Source organism: Cryptomeria japonica, chromosome 4, assembly GCF_030272615.1.
Source record: "Cryptomeria japonica chromosome 4, Sugi_1.0, whole genome shotgun sequence".
Lineage (NCBI taxonomy): Eukaryota > Viridiplantae > Streptophyta > Pinopsida > Cupressales > Cupressaceae > Cryptomeria > Cryptomeria japonica.
Genome location: NC_081408.1, coordinates 137,768,181 through 137,786,409, shown reverse-complemented (window position 1 = coordinate 137,786,409; position 18,229 = coordinate 137,768,181). Strand labels below are relative to the sequence as shown.

Sequence of the window (18,229 nt, the reverse complement as noted above, 5' to 3'; positions counted from 1 at the left end):
CTTTAGCCGATGATCTATTATAGGCATGACCATGATGATTGTTGCTCACTCCTTCGCCTAAGATCGCTATCAGAGCTCCAAACTGCCAAGGAGATAGGTGCAAATGAGATAGTTTTACCCATTCCCCTCCAAATATACACCCCCAGCCCTAACCCTACTTCACCCCATTCACCGCCATGGTCCTTGTGCACTTTGAAAGCTTCCAGTTTCTCCATATTCACTTCATCTTCTCCCATTCTTTCATTCTATCTCCCCTCAACTTCTTTCTCTTTTTTTCGAGAGATCACCCGATTTTTCAAAAAAAATCGGCCCATCTCTTGAGGGGAATACCACCCACTAAATTAATATTTTTGGGGCATATTCCTCATACCTATCTTTCTTTCTTTGAAACGACATGATAAACCGCACCATCTCAATGAGGGGCAAATGTAGACACATAAATCTGTCCACTTAATAAAATGAATATTTAGTATTTATTTAAACTATCAATCATCAATTAATTAAATTAATATTTAATTAATTCATCTAGAAGCTCTTCTCCTATTAATTAAATATATTATTGAATTTATTTAAATTAATTCATTAAACCAAATTCATAATCAATTAAATGAATAAAACATATTTGTTTAATTAAAATCCCCTTTCCTCATTTAAATAAATATTTATTTAAATTTCTAAACCCTCCCACTTGCATTCTCCTACAAATGCAAGTTGCACAATTTTAGTTGAAATAAATGATTTTTTTTTTAATTAAAATCCTATTTTGTCTCACCCACCAAACCCACTTGCATCCTAAATCCCCTTCTAGATTCTTCTAATCCATTCATAATTAGCCTAATCCCCCTCCCTAATTATTGTCACATTCCTAAGCAAAGAGAAGTCACTTCTCAAAGCCTCCAAAGTCTTTGAAATGCATTAAACGCTTTTTATCCTTCAACAAGTTAACCCTTAAAGTCTTCCAAACCATTTATGGCTCTTACATAACCATTAATGGTTAGCTCAACTTGCCCACATGGTTACCCCTATTTAACTCACGGGTCTCTTCAAGCATTTATTTCTTTGACCATGGCTATCCCCATTAACTCTTGCACAAGAGTTTGTCCATTGGATAAAGAAATGATTCATTGGATAAAAGTTTTATTCACTAACTCAAGCCTAACTAAACCCTCCCAAAGTAACCTTCATGTCATCTCAAACATTTAATACTTCTTCCCTCTCCTCTCAAGCCATCTCATGTTGAAATTTGTCATCATGGGATTGGGTTGAAATCCCTCACATGGATTGGTTAACTTTCAATCCCATCCCTTGCTAAGATTACTCAATCTTGACCATTCATTGCTCTATTTTCCCTATAAATAGAGCTCTTATTCTTCATTTCAAAGATCAGAAACCTTTGTGCATCAAACTTATAGTCATTTTTAGGAGAGCATTTAGAAGCATTTGCATTGTTATTTTGCTAAAATTAACATAGACTAATTAGGTGCTTATAACTTTTGGTTGAAGCATTCAGAAGTATGGCTTGTGATATTTATAGAGTGGTATGTTCATTTGTTTGCTTCAAACACATGATTGATCTTCTGGAATCTTCTGGTCCAATTGTGTAAACGAAGAAGAGTCAAGAATCTTCTTGCATGGAAAATACTCCTTTTTGGTCATATGCGTGGAAAAAGAGAAGAGTTTTCTTGCAAAAAAATATTTATACAATGTTTGATTACAATTTAATTATCCATTTTTTTAGTAGATTTTGATTTGTTTATATTTCATGACTAGTGGCTTATATGGATTTATCTTTCGTAAGGATGTATAGTATTTGGTACTCATTGTATTTGTGTGGTACTTATATAGTTGAAGCATTCAAATTTTTTGGAAGGTTATTTATCTTCAAACCATATGCGGTCTAATTATGCCAAGAGGTATCTACAATGACATCAAAATGTTTGTAAACAAAAAACCATTTTTGAAATAATTTGACATGCAAATGACGGGTAAATGCATGAAATATGCCATCTTTGAGCTTTTGTGGAGGTGTTATTTTATTACTTCAAATAAAATAGAACCCTTGTCACTTGTCTCCAGCGAGATTCACAACTTTTTGCATGTAGGACTTTAATGGATTTGTATTCTTGGTGTTTAGTATTTTAGAAGAACATTTATTTTACAGATGATTCTCTTCTTTTATAAGATATCTCTCGACATATTTTACATATATTTTTTAAAAATAGGTAGACTAGTTCATTATGTTAATTATGTTGAGAGGCATCTACAATGACATACAAATATCCGTAAACAAAAAAATGATTTTGAATACATTTGATGTGTAGATGACAAGTAAATGCATGCATGTTTCAATTTCTCTATAAGTATTATTTTATTACTCCGAATAAAATAGAATCATTTCCACTTGTCTCTAAGTATATGAAATTGTTACATCTTTAATGAGAGTGAAAGAGTGCAACATTATTCAGCTCTATGTCCTTCTCAACAACTAATAAACATGCAAGACAATTATGTGATATCTCTCGACATTATTTTACATATATTCTTTTAACAAATATAGGTATAGTAGTTATGTCGAGAGGCATCTATAATGACATCAAAATGCCCGTAAACAAAAATCCATTTTTGAAATAATTTGACATGCAAATGATGAGTAAATGCATGAAATATGCCATGTTTCAGCTTTTGTGGAGGTGTTATTTTATTACTCCACATAAAATAGAACCCTTGCCACTTGTCTCCAGCTAGATTCACAACTTTTTGCATGCAAGACTTTAATGGATTTGTATTCTTGTTGTTTAGTATTTTAGAAGAACATTTATTTTATAGATGATTCTCTTCTATTATAAGATATCTCTCGGCATATTTTACATATATTTTTTAAATATAGGTATACTAGTTTATTATGCTGAGAGGCATCTACAATGACATACACATATCCGTAAACAAAAAAATGAATTTGAATAAATTTATGTGTAGATGACAAGTAAATGCATGTATGTTTTAGTTTCTCAATAAGTATTATTTTATTATTCTGAATAAAATAAAATCATTGGCACTTGTCTCTAAGTATATGAAACTGTTACATCTTTAATGAGAGTGAAAGAGTGCAGCATTATTTAGTTCCATGTCCTTCTTGACAACTAATAAACATGCAAGAAAACTATGTGATATCTCTCAGCATCATTTTACGTATATTTTTTTAGAATATAAGTATACTAGTTTACATTTTATTAATGATAAGAAAATATGTGTGTTTGTGTGTCTCTTTGTATTTATAAATTTATATGCATGCAAAGTAAACAATAATTATATTATTAATTATTTATTCATAATTACATAACAAATATATAAACATGCATGCATATATTTAGGTTTTCTTACGTATGTAAGTGTCATGTCTATTTATATTTGTACAAAAAGAACTAACACATTCATAAATACATATACACATATCTATAGTTGTATTTATTTGCACATGAACATATAAGCATTGCTCTTATAATAGAAACATGCACTTGATGAAATAATCAAAATTATAATGACGATCTCATGTCTTATGCATTACTTGACGGTAGACTGACATTAGGATTTTATGACGACTTTAACCAAAACAAGGATAAAGACCTAAAACTAAAGACCAATATACTCACTCAAACTCACTAGAATTTCAATGCACAAAAGACTCGAGATGGTATTGACATAATTCCCACTTGTTTATATTCCTCTCACAGATGATGCTCTCCTTGTACTTTCAATGATGTAGGCTTAACAACCTCTTCTCCTAGATAGCACTTGGTCAATTCAAACACGTGATTAGACCATATTCAATTTCAAAGTATGATAAGTAAAATTCATCATGCATAATCAAATATACATTCAATAAGCATTTCAAAACTATGCCATTGCAACTTCAAGAACAAAATAGAGTTTCAATCAACATCTCAACTTGTCATTAACAATCTATGTTCACATTCATAGCAATTTACTAATCAATTAACATGATAGTGAAAAGTAAAGTTTCTAATTAAAATAAAATACTATGTAAAATTTGGGCATATGACAGAATAAGTGCCCAAGTTCCTAGGATTAGGCATAAGAACTTAAAACAAGTTAAAGTAGACTTGATTTGCTAACATAATTATTTAAATATCATTTTACATATTTCTATCAAGTTATATGAACCTATGTTTGGTGAAATGTTACTAGAAAGGTCTTGACACAAAGATTGACATTTCGATCTCTCTCTCCCTTTCTCTCTCTAAAACAACAACAAAACCCATCTCACATTGCATTTTGGGTACTTACAATTAAACCATAATCCTTGCAGAATTCCACCATCCAACTTTAATTCAAATTAGTTGAAAAACATAATCAATACATCAAATTTAATATATAACACAAAGACTTAGTCATATTCATTAATAATAATCATCAACAATGCATACCACAATTTTAAACACAACTACTCAATCATATTCATTAACAATTTTAGTGATAGTCATTAATAGTAGTTAATAATAGAACAAAATACAGCTTATACGCACACATAGGTCCAATAACATATTATGATCAGTTCCACCCTAGTCCAAATTACAACGGGACTAGAGGGGTCTCACAAGAAAATAAGGGATGTGACAGACAAAATAACAAATTAACTCCTTTCTTATGTACATAAGCAGAGGATAGCATAAGGGAAAAGAAGTCAGTCGTCAAGCCAATCCAAAGTAAATTGTGGTTCCACAATTTCAACTCTAAGTTCAGGGATAGAAATGGCCTTAGCTTTTAACCACTGATTCCCAATCTTCTCATCACAGATAACATGCTTCAGAGAGCTTAGTCCACATACACTTTTAGGCAACCTCCTCAAACGAGAACACTCTCTCATATCAAATTCTTTTAATTTCTTTAGTTGTCCTACTTCGTCTGGAAGATCTTTCAAACCCTCACAAAGTGAAATGTCTAAATATTCCAGCTGCTCAAGTTTACCAATTGATGCTGGAAGTTCTTTCAGGGCTGGTAATGCTGATAATCTTAACATCCTAATAGAGCTCAGACTTCCGAGATTATATGGCAACTTTTCAACAAGATGGCAGTTGGTAACAGACCATCTCTGAGCAGAAGGCATATGACACATGGCAAGTGGCAACTCCTCCAAGTCGCTGCAGTGGTCCAAGTTTAATTCTTGCAGATTGGTGTCATTGAATGTGGACATATTTACAAACCCTTCGCATAAGCTTAAAGAAAGTTTATCTAGGTTTTGTATTACTTTGCTCTGTTTGGGAATGGTGGGTGCAACCACCCTCTCCAAGCGAACACTTCTGAGTTGAGTGAGTGAAGATAAGGTATCTAGACCTTTTATTGTAGCCCTCTTTGAACTCAAATTACATACCATCAAAAATTTCAGTTTTTTCATGGTTTTCAAAAATGGGGGAAGAAAGTATTCACTAGCAGAAAAGAGTAACACCAGAGCTTCTGTTTCTGGAAGATTCATCTCATTCCATTTCCACTCATTCTCAGTCATAGAACCTGCATAAAATCAATCAGCTATGCAATTGAATTAGAATATTTTTCAGTGGACAAATATACTAGTAGATCATTTAAATTTTGACATCAAAGGTAGTTTGCTTCGATCCTATATAAGAGAAAGTAGGGCAAAAACACATAGTGAATCTTAATATCTTTAATAGTTCACAAGGCCTACAATTTTTTTTACTAAATAAGTATTTGAGCAATATCCCACCTGTGTGAATAGAGACAATTTGAGCTTTATACTGTCTATCTCTACACGACTCCCATTCCCCTGGTAGGCTATGCTCCTGCCTGGGCATGAGTAATCTCTTTCTGTCGACCATACTGCCCTGGCATCCCAAATACAAGGCTAAGTCTCGCATGACATCATGCTGCGAGAAAAACAGCTCAGAGGCACATTCGTACGAGATTGTTGCTCGGCTTCTGATAATTGCAATAACCAAGTCAGCCCAATGTTTTAAAAAATGAAAACAGGGAAATTTATATGCAAGGAAAGAAATTTACCCTTGATTGCTTATTAGATTTAGGAGATTCCTCCTTGCAAGTTCCAGTAACATAATATAGGCATCCTGCCACTCCATCTTCCGAACATAAACCCAAATGTTGAGCAGTGCATCAGCAGAAATTTTCTTGTCCTCTGGAAATGAGGCTGTGTCTAAGAAACATTTCCTCGCAACATCATCCAAGCAATCAATGCTGGTCTTCAAGCATCTAAAAAGCCCTTCTTTGTGATAAATGGATATGGACTGCCCCTGGGAAAGTTTTTTCTTTGCATTCTCCCAGGCCACATGAGGTTCCCCGTACAAAGAGCTTCCAACCACTTTAAGAGCAAGAGGTAAACCCTTGCACTCGGCTTGCACCTATCATTCACCATATCGATATTTTTATTAATGTCTAAGGAAGCCCTGTATGATCTAAAAGCAACAAAATTGTATTATACAATTTGAGCTATAACTTTTGTTGATTTAAGTACTTTCAACTTTAAAGTTATGGTTTATCTAAAATTACTACTTTGAAGTACCAGAACATCTAGTAATTGCAATTTCCCAAAGCCAAAAACCCAAATAAGCACAAAAATTTCTTTACTTTTGTTCTTTTTGATTTGATAAGAGGCTTTGGGTTTATTACATTTTCTGTTTTCATGGTAAGAAAAGAGTATACCTCTATGACTAGATTTGCATCTGCCGTACTTGGCATTGATGTCTGTCCAAATGCTGACAAACAGAAAAGTGAGAGAGCATCCTCTTTGTTCAACAATGGCAACTGATACACTATCGTAGATGCGTTTCTGGGGATGGTAGAAGCGTCTCTGGTTGTGATAAGGGTTTTGTACCCTGGAGCTTCAAATAGTAATTTCTCCAAACTAGCCCTGGACCAAACATCATCCAACACCACCAAAGTTGTCTTAGACTGCCTTAAAAGTTGCTGCTGAAGCTGTATATGTGCATCTTCCACATTCTGAAACTCGGGTACCTTCTTCCCAACTATCTTCTGCCATATGGTCTCGAAAATTCCTTTCAGATTTGGGGATTGCGAAACAGTGATGAAAACTATATTTCCAAAACAACCTGGTGTCCACAAAAACAATTGTGCTATTATTAAGCTGCAAAAGAACCACAAAATGCTTAAGCAGAGCACTGCCTCTGCAGTCTGCAAGAAGTTACCCTCATTTATGAAAAAATCATGACTACAGAACTAAGAGCCTACAAAGTTGACACCAGAAATAGTAGACAAAGCCACACACAAATCATCTTGACAACAAAGATAAGTAAGGCAATAAACGAAAAGTTAATCAAGATGCATGGTAATTCTGTTTAACCCTCACTCTCCTATATCTTTCCTTAACTTTAAATTGCATGAATTTTTATTTTCACATTTGATTTAGACAGTGCTCAACAATTTCTATTTATAACAGTAATTTTCATAAATCTGACAATTAGAATACATATATTTTAAATTATATAAAAAAAATCTATATGTTTTTTTATGTTGAATAAAATAAATTACAAAGAATATAAGTTATCAGCAAAAAATTTAAGAATCAAAAACCAGTAACAAGAAGGCTGAAAGAGACAAAGTACAATCATTTCATAAACTTGAACACTTTATATTTATCAAAATTATTATCATTCTTAAATTTCATAATTTTTTCTTTAAAATTTGCTTCATAGAGAATTTATTTGAAAAAAACACCTGTAGAAACTTAAACATCCATCAGAAAAAGAGTCATCTAAACATGTGTACTATAGAAACTTAAAACCAACTGAAACTCAAATAACAAACAGGGAACAGTCAAGAACATAGGTTGTACAAATGAACTGTAGAAAATCTATTTTAAAACCTGACACTCATTGAAACTCAAATAACAAACAGGGGGCAATAAAGAATTTAGGTCCTACAAAAGACTGTATAAAATCTATTTTAAAACTGAATACTTATTGAAACTCAAATAACAAACTGGGGACAGTCAAAAATAGATAGGTCCTACAAAAGACTGTAAAAAATCTATTTTAAAACTTAAATACTCATTGAAACTCAAATAACAAACTGGGGACAGTAAAAAATAGATAGGTCCTACAAAAGACTGTAAAAAATCTATTTTAAAACTTAAATACTCATTGAAATTCAAATAACAAACAGGGGACAGTAAAAAAATATATAGGTCCTACAAAAGACTGTAAAAAATCTATTTTAAAACTTAATACTCAATGAAACTCAAATAACAAACAAGGGACACTGACAAATATAGATCCTAGAAACAAAATTAGCCTTAAATATTTACAGACCAGTTTAACCTTAATACCCTACAGACCAAAGTCCTGCCTAAATTCTCAGTTATTGACAAGAGGGGCCAGAAATTTCATAGTGCTTTCCAATTATAAGGATGAAAACAACTGGAAAAGCAACTCTAAACATTGTGGAAAAGAAATGTCACCTTTGATATCAAAATCATCACATATAGCGATGGCCAGAGTTGTCTTCCCACCACCGCCTATACAATGCACACCAACAGCAGAGACCAGATTCTTCAACAAACGCTCCTTCAAATCCTCTACAGACTTCCCTAACCCTACATTAAACTTTGATTTCCCAGGAAAACTACTATAAAATTTTGCCTCTCCCTTTCCAGTTCGAGGGGACACAGTCTTCCAATTGAAACTATTCATCCTATACTGCTCAAACTAAACTGGTAGTCATAGATTTCAAAAATTCTCTGCCCACTCTAAACCTTTTGAAGCGTTGGAATTCGTCTTTTGAAATTTCACTACTAGTTAAAAATTGCAAGCTTACAATATCTGATTGAAGAGTTAAGAAATAGAGCTTGTGGTCTTTATACACAATGAAGAGCAAGTTCCTATGAACCAGTGATGAGTTTCTGAGAAGCATACTATTCTTTGAGCATGGAATCCATGGTAACAGTTCTACGACCGGCCCCAAGATTGTGAGTGATTTTCGTTTTAAACTATTATCGAATAGCGGAAAGGAGGTTCAATGCAAATCTCCTTCGAAATCGTTGTTGTCTTTATGCGTTGGAAAACGCGATTCAAGAATTTTCTTGGAAACTTAGTCAAACTTACATCGACTTTTTTAAGAAGTTTCATCGAGGTACACCAACATGTTCCCCGTTATCCAGAATGGAGATTTTCTAAACTTGTTAGAAAAGTATGATTTGACTTTATTCATTTAAAAGCTTCATTAAAAGCTTCAATTCACATTCATTCTTATCTTGGCATTCTCTAAACATCGTGATGATGGATCACAGAGTGTGATCCGAAATGTTGATACAAATAAAGTCACACAATCAAATCCAAAAGCAACAATAGATTTATCATTATGGATCACAGAGTGTGATCCGAAATGTTGATGCAAATAAAGTTACACAATCAAATCCAGAAGCAACAATAGATTTATCATTATGGATTGTAGAAATCTGATAATTCTAAGCTTCATTAAAGTTTCAGTTCATTGATCTCTTTAATAATAATCAAGATTTATTCTAGTGAATTCAATTGAAAAGCCTCGTCAGCGTCCACTAGCTTTGTTCAAAAGTTTCATATTCGATTGAGTTTTAAATTTATTAATTTTACATTAAGTTTCAATTTCCAAAGAATATTTTTAAAAAGTTATCTAGTTTAAAGTTACTTTTTATTAATTTTTATTTTCATGATTAGTAGTTTATATAAATTTATCTTTCATAGAGATGAATAGTGTATTTAGTCCTTGTTAGTTGCTACAAATCCATTTTTCTATTTTTCTTGGATAATTAAGCTTCTTTTGGTAGTCACTTCATCATCCTTATTTGTCATTTGAATTGATTCTCACTTGTCATTTAAACATTCTTGTGTATGTTTGAGCTTCATATGACAAAAATTTAACATAGTTATATTAAATTAATGATATTTAACATCAAGAAGGTGGTACACAATATCAATTAAATTGTGTATCCTTCTTGTTAATATAAGAGATGTAGAGACATTTTTTAATTAGAATCTATTTGTGCAATGTGTAAGAGTCGGCATAGAATGCTATAAACCGTGGTAGAGTTGGCTATAATGATAGCCACCCTAATTTTAATAATTATGGCAACACTTAGCCTTTACAACATACCCTTCCTAAAATCTTAAATCGAGAAAAATAATTCAACCATAAATAATTTATTTTAAAATTGAACATCTTGGAAACTTAAATAACAAAGAGAAAAAATCATTTAGACAAGTAGATTAGAAAGAATTAATTTTAAAACTTCAACACTCACACTCAAATAACAAATAGAGAACAATAAAGAATATAGGTCCTAGAAACATTATCAACATTGAATATTTACATAGAAATTTATGGCATAAATTGATAATTCCTTGAAAAACGCTTAAGTAAAATTAGTGTGAATAATAGATAAGACTCAAACTAATTAGATAGCATACATTATCCACATTTAATCATTTTATTCATAGCATATGACATTTTGCATTGTGGTCCTCTATACATTTGTTTATGACAAATGAGTTTGTTGTTCATTATAAGAAACACATGCTAAAGTCTTTATGAGTGCTAGATGAGTAGTGTCATGTTAAGAAAGAAGGGTGATATATGCTTCTACTTTAAAAGAAAAGAAACTATATCACATAGGGTTCCTAAGTATTGGCCAATAGGTTATCCTTAATTCAAATTTATGGGTTGTTGCGGATCCTATCAATGAAGGACTAGGGAAGGATGGTGCTCTTATCTAAAAAAATGATAACTTAAAGCCCTCATATTTTCAATGTTTATTGTAGTCAAATTTGAATATTATGTGAGACCACTTTTGGATATCTATGATCTACCCCTTGTGCCCATTATTTCAGTTAATCATGCTTGTCATTGATAACTCCCACTAAAAATGGCATGAGATTTAGCAATTTATAATTCCCATGTTCTTAGACTTGAAAGTGTGATGATAGACATCAAAGTCATTAATCATTAATAATTAATGTCTTATGTCTTCTGGGTTCAACACTTAGTAGATCTATATCTACCCAACCTTTAGCTACTAATAATATGCCCATATGTAAGATAATGCATGTGTCTCCTTTAGGACAATAAAAGAGGACCATATACACAATCACAACTATTACTCATGACATTTTAATCAACAATATAATCCAAGACCTTACTAACTACACCCTCTACACTATTTTATATTGCCAAATTGTAACATAGTCATTTTTTCTTTTAAATTTTTCTTTAGTAACATAGTGCACTCATTCAAAGTAGCTTTCAATGAATGCCTATTTCATCATCACAATAAATAGTTAAAGCAATCAACTTGCTACATGCACATTTGCCTTCTTTTTGTCTTAGTTAAAGTTGGAATAGACACAAGTATTAAAGATACATATGAGTTGCAAATATTTTTTTAAAACTTTGAACTAGGTATAAAAGATCTAGAATCAACTATCATTGATGAGATTCAAATAAGGGCCCATTAGTAATTTTTCATCTTTAGAAGTTGATCTCTTGAAAAGATGTTGCCAACAAATTTACTCATGCTCATTAAGTTGTAAACCAAAGTATAAAGCACCTAAGTAGAGCACCACCTCTATTGGCAATTACCCTCATTTTTTAAATTAAAAATAAATAAAAAATCAAAACTCTAGAATTAATATCTTATAAAGTTGACACTAGAAATAGTAGAAAACCCTACACCAAAATCACCTTGACAACAAAAGTATATAAAAGATAAAAAAATAAAATTAATCATGTTGCGTGACAATTCTCATAATCCTCAAAACATATTTAAAAATTGTATTGATTTTCTTTTTCACATTTAATTTAGATAGATAGTGCTCAACAACTTCAATTATATCTCCAATTTTAACAAGAGACACAATGTGTCAAGTTCATGCCAATAGTGTAGTTAGTTAAGAGTAGGTAAAAAGATACAAATGAGAATTAAAATATGGAGATAGATAGATATAGGGGTAGACAAATGCAAAGATAACGAGATAGAGATAGGGGAAGAGATTAAAGAAGAAACATGGAGGGATCGAGATAGAGTGGCAAAGAGATATAGATATAGAGTTTGAGGAAGAGGCAGAGAGAGAATGTTGGATTTCTATATAGAGGGAGTCATGTCTAGAGATAGATGGGGAGAGAGAAAGATGGAGATAGAGAGGAAGAGGGAGAAAAATAGATAGAGAGATAGAGAGAGTTAGATGAATGGATAAAGATAATGATGTGGAGATATTGAGGAGGGAGAGTGAGAGATACAAATATATAGAAATGATGGGATGGAGAGACTGAGAGATCAATATATAAGAAGATATAAGGGAGGAGAGGAATAGGGATATATAGCTCAATAGATAGATAGGGAGAGAAGGAAATTTATAGATTGCGGAGATATAGAGAGATAGAGGTAGTGATGTATAGAGAGAGGAGAGGAGTTGGAGAGATAGATAACGATATAAAAAATGATATATAAAGAGATATCGAGAGGGATATATAGATAAAGAGGGAGTTTGTGAAAGATTGGAAGTTAGAGATAGAGGGGGCAAGAGTGAGAGATAAAGGAGGTGATATCATACTAATAAACATTTAAATCTAACATATTCAAACTATAATCATTTATAAAAAAAAATACAATTATTTAAGCAAGGATAATCTTGTCAACTTAAATATTAAATTGTGTAATGGTAAAAAATGAATGTCAATTTTATAATTTACTCAAATTTACAAGAAATCAAACATATTATTTTTATAGAGATATAGTGGATGATAATTAAAATATATTTTTTAATTAAATATATATTAAAAGTTAAAATAGAATAAATTAAATTTATCTAAATAATAATTTTAAAAAATTAACAACATATATTAAACCAATTAAGTTAATTAATAATTAAATAAAAAAATAAAAAATATTTTTTTAAATTAATGAAAATTAAAATATTAAGTAGATAGAGTATAATTAATATATTGCAAACAATATTAAGAGACATAAACTCGATATTAAAAATAGAAAAATATTAAAATAAATAAATAAAAATTTTAAAAGTAAAATAATACATCAAATAAAGTATTAAAATAAAGATAAGAGATACAAAAATTGTTAGTTGAAAATAAAATTAAATATTTTTAAAAAGTAAATAAAATAAGAAAAAAATTTGCAAATGAGAAAAGAATATGAAAATTATATGTTTAATTATGTTTGAGTATTCTATATTATTACAATACTTATTAAAATTTATAAGGGTCTTTACTCTTTTAAATTTCGTACTCACTTTTCTCATAAGACCCAAAGAGTAACTACCCAATAAAATAAATGCACTATTAAACTATAAATTAATGCTTTAGATCATAAATCTAATACTTCATCATAAAACTTGGAAAATAGATGAACAATTTATAATATTTGAAAAATTTTACCATAAAAGCTTGATTTTCTTGATAATCAAAGAATAATACAATTATAAATTAAGACCTCCATTTTTTGAAAAAATCTAAAAATTAATATGTAGCTTTCATACTTTTGAAGCTATTTGTATATTCAAATTTACATTTATAAATTTATTATTATTATTTATATAAATTTCTATAGAAAATAATTATAAATTAAATATTTATAAGCTACTCACTAAAATGTGTGGCTCAAAAAAATTAATAAAAATCAATTAAATTGTCAAGTACAAAAGCTATGAAAAGAAAAGTGATTGAATCACACTTATTTAAAAAAGGAAAATGATATTCATATAATTATGTAAAATAGAAAATAAATATGGATCAATTAAAAAAGGAAAATGATATTCATATAATTATGTAAAATAGAAAATAAATATAAAAATTAAAAATTTCATTCAAATATTTTAATCATATAATATGATCGGCTAAATTAATTAAAAAATTGAATGCAATAGATACACAAGTATCCTACCTTTGATGTTTACAACATACCCATCTGAAATCTTAAATAAAAAAAATTGAACTATAATCTATTTTTTATAAAAATGAACAACTCTAAAAATTTAAACAACTGATATAAAAAGTAATTTGGACAAGCCGACTGTAGAGAACTTATTTTAAAATTTAACACTCATTTATACTCAAATAACAGTGAACAGTAAAAAATATATAGATTGTATTCAAATCTCAAAAAACATTGTTCAATATAATATAATATTATATATATATGGTACAAACTAAATCAACCTTGAAAGATAAATTGCAGGAAAAACTATCAGAAAAATGATGGAAAAGAAATCTGACCTTTGATTTCAGAATCATCACATAATGTGAAGGCCAAAGTTGTCTTGCCTCCACCGCCCATACAATGAACACCAACGACAGAGACGTCGGTTTGGAACAAGAGGTTCTTGAAATCCCCTATTAACTTCCCTAACCCTACATAACTCTTAGATTTCCGGGGAAAAGTATCATGAAAAGAATATTCGTTCACCTCTCCCCTTGGAGTTGTAGGCCATACAGCCTCGCAATTGAAGCTATCCATTCTATTTTTGTTAGTCATTTATTTCACTAATTCTAAAAAATTGCAAGCTTATAACTTCTCTGGTTGAAGCATTCAGAAGTACGGCTTGTGATATTTATAGAGTGGTATGTTCATTTGTTTGCTTCGAACACACGCCATTGATCTTCTGGAATCTTCTGGTCCAATTGCGTAAACGAAGAAGAGTCAAGAATCTTCTTGCGTGGAAAATACCCTTTTAGGTCATATGCGTGGAAAAAGAGAAGAGTTTTCTTGCGAAGTCAGAATTCGAACGACTTTAAGGAGTTTCGTGGTTTCCCTTTTCCCAGCATAAACATTTGTTTAAGCTTGATAAATATTTGTTTAGACTTGTAGAAAGGTTAATTTGACTTTAAATTATTTTAGAAGCTTTATTAATCAATGAAATTTCATGAAGACGTATCATAGTGACATCATTTGGAAAGAAGCTTGATCAATCTCCACGAACTTCCCCAAAAGCTACACTTTCGTTTGATTTTTTAATTTTTTTAAATGTTAGGGGAAGTTTCACTTTCAATGAATTTCTTAGAAAGATTTTGATGTAAAAAATATTTATACAACGTTTGATTAGAATTTAATTATCCATTTTTGAGTTGATTTTGATTTGTTTATATTTCATGACTAGTGGCTTATATGGATTTATCTTTCGTAAGGATGTATAGTATTTGGTTCTCAGTGTATTTGTGTGGCACTTATATAGGTGAAGCATTCAAAAAATTTGGAAGGTTATTTATCTTAATACTATTTCAATAAGCATGTTTAATTGTAGCTAGTAATGTGGACTTGATCTTGGGGAAACTCGATGGTGAAGCGTGCTTAAGTCAAAGTAACACCGGGATGGTTGATTCACCCATGTGAACAACACCTAAATGTAATGAGTGCTAAAAGGATCATTCATACTCATGAGAGATACATTGTTGTGAAACACTACTCATAAAATATGGATTAAAAACAATTGACTCAAAACTATGCAATTGAAACCTTATAAAACACTATATAATTTGGTACACTACAAAAACACCACATAAATGTAAATCGTAAAAATTTTGTTTAAAAATTATTAATAAGAGAATTGGAAAAAGAATAAAAAATATTTGCCACAATTTTAACATCTTGATAGTCCTGAATATAGCTATTAAGAGGAGTTGGCCTCTTCACACGTGGACTTGGCAAGACTTAAATTTGAATATGATAAACCCTTTAATCTAATTTTTACAATCTTTTTCTTTAAAGGAGAATCATAGTTAGTCTAATAATATGCACCACTTAGTAATTAGTGGTTTGATAAAAAGATACATGACAATTTATTTAACATCCTCTTTGTAAAGACCAATAGTTGACACGTAGGTGTATGTAATACCCACCAAAGCTACTAATCAAATGAAAACCTAATGTCATCAAATTGATCAAAATTACAACAAAAATAACATATCTAAAGTTATTACTTGCTACCAATTCGATACTTATATGTTATTTGTTGGGTAATGGTAATAACTAGCAATTACACTTTATGTACATCAAGAGCACATTGATAGGTATTTGCAATAATTTTTCTTAATTAATTGAAATACTACAAAGAAATGTAATTTTTTAACAATAATGGAAGCCAAAATCTACAAAGTTTATAGTGCCCACAAGTGGAGTAAATTATTGATTTAACCATCTAGTAATTTGAGGTTGATATCATATGTAGCCAATACTCCTTTCTACAAAAGAGAGACACATGCAATATCTTGCATATAGACATATCACTAGTATCAAAACCTTAGGAAGATATATGGATCTACCAAATGCTACACCTATGAGATTGTACTAAATGGGCAACCCTTAATGATCAATGCCTATAATTTTTAATTGGTACAATTTCAAGTGTTATACCTTGAGATTTATGAATTGTCAAAACCTACATTATTTTGTTAGCTAGTAGCAATAACTACCATGATTAATTAGAATGATTGGCACAAGGTTATAATGCTATCATCATAAGTCTAATACAACGAGAATAGTCAAAATGGGTTAGCATATGTGGAAGCTCATGAGAGGCAACAATTTGCTTCCTAACTTACAATTCAAAGAGTACCAAAACATGTGCCAATTTTTCATGTTTGTGCATGGTGTCTTTGAATGTTCACTTAGATTCATAAAGTTGCCACATTGTGGTTTCAAGTCTTTTTTTTCAAAATATCTTATTAATAGGTGATATTTTTATCCTTAAAGATCAAATTGAAACCTATTTATGAGACCTTTTAATTACAATGTTTATCTTTTAATCCTCCAAGTTTGCATAAATTTTATATGGACTAGCATAATGCTTTTTCCAAATTAATGACCATTATTAAGCACTATAACATAGTTATTAATTGAATGATGAATATTTACATGTATGTGTGTTTATTGGCAGCAATATGTTGCAATGTTATGGTTTATGATGATGTTGAATGTTTCTTAAGGGGTAAGAACACAAAGATAGGGGACCAAAAACTGGTCACTCCACTTCTTGGTCCCCTAGAGACCATAACATGAGTGTATTATAATGTGCTCGCATTAATTCACTTATTTTATAACGCGTTCACATTATAACATTCACATATTATAACACACTTGCATTATAGAACACTTGTGTTATGGTTTGTTGACCATAAAAACAAGAAAACCTTGAACCCTAGTGGGCGGAGGAGAGAGAGAGAGGGGGGATGAGGAGAAGGTGAGGTGAGAGAGGGGGGTGAGGAGGGAGGGAGGGAGAGGTAGATCCTCAAACCTCCATCATCAATCATAAACCCTAGAAACCATGAGTTATTTAAATGATATGATACCAAAATTGATGCACATTTCTTTGCTCTTGCAATTAATATCTAACTAAATACCTTGTTCTTGTAGCCAATAAAATCATGCATTATATGATAAAATGATTGCAATAAGTAAACCACAAAGAAAAATAAGGCATGCTAGCTATAAAGGGGGAAAATTGAACCACTTCAATAGGTGGATGATAAATTACTAGGGATTCACCAATTGACCTCTCCACTTAGGATGAGTACTAAGCCATAGTCTATCAAGTATCTCAAAGATAGCATGGGATGGCTCATAGAGGTCTTTTGACAAACTCCACCAATTCTCTACTTGAGGATGCACGTGCACATCTTAGATGTCAGCACAATGCATTGGCATCCTATATGTATAGAGTTTTGTACAAAAAACTCAATGAGACAGTTGTGACTTAAAGATGTTTTAAACACGATAAAGGTGTAACCGAAGGTAAAATGACTATCAAAGTAGAATGAAAAACATAAGAGAAAAGAATAGTGATCTCACAACAAATCCATGAATGAAGCCTCTAGCAATATCCTCTTCTCAACAACCTACACACGAACTAGAGAAGAAAATATTAGGGTTGTATTTAGAGGCTTGCCACTTTCAAACCCATGTTTTGGTGTTTCTACCTCCATGGACAACCAAGATAGATAAAAGAGTAAACAAGATAATAATATTTATGCTATGGAGATAAAAAAAAGAAGAGAAGAACTTACCTTCCACACCCAAGGAAAAGAGCTTACCAAATGAAGAAGACAAAGAACAAAGTCCTCCTCAAAGCATGACCACAGTGTCTAGAATGCAAGAGAGAGCCAAGAATACTAAGAATGCTAGAGGTTGCAAGATAAAGTGTCAATGGACTAGAGAGCATAAAATAAATAGAGAGTAAAGTAG

General features: G+C 31.0%; 1 protein-coding gene across 2 annotated transcripts; it reads right to left on the bottom strand.

The window, feature by feature from the left end:
- Positions 1-4,473: 4,473 nt before the first annotated feature.
- Positions 4,474-14,556, bottom strand: LOC131046673 (probable disease resistance protein At4g33300). Of its 2 annotated transcripts, none has more exons than XM_057980455.2 (5): positions 14,269-14,556; positions 6,691-7,097; positions 6,034-6,389; positions 5,741-5,952; positions 4,474-5,526 (listed from the first exon to the last, which is right to left on the bottom strand). In XM_057980455.2, the coding sequence occupies exons 1-5, from the start codon at positions 14,525-14,527 to the stop codon at positions 4,703-4,705; spliced, it is 2,058 nt and encodes a 685-aa protein (XP_057836438.2). In that variant the 5' UTR covers positions 14,528-14,556; the 3' UTR covers positions 4,474-4,702. The 2 variants fall into 2 exon arrangements, with proteins under 2 accessions (XP_057836438.2, XP_057836439.1); XM_057980456.2 differs by lacking the exon at positions 14,269-14,556 and adding an exon at positions 8,465-9,011.
- Between the last annotated feature and the right edge of the window lie 3,673 nt (positions 14,557-18,229).

Excerpts from the sequence above, each read along its gene's own strand:
- LOC131046673 (XM_057980455.2), bottom strand. The coding sequence starts at position 14,527 with ATGACTAACAAAAATAGAATGGATAGCTTCAATTGCGAGGCTGTATGG. Across the intron at positions 7,098-14,268 it reads TGATGATTCTGAAATCAAAG|GTTGTTTTGGAAATATAGTT; the intron begins GTCAGATTTCTT and ends TGTGGACACCAG. Across the intron at positions 5,953-6,033 it reads AATCTAATAAGCAATCAAGG|AAGCCGAGCAACAATCTCGT; the intron begins GTAAATTTCTTT and ends TGCAATTATCAG.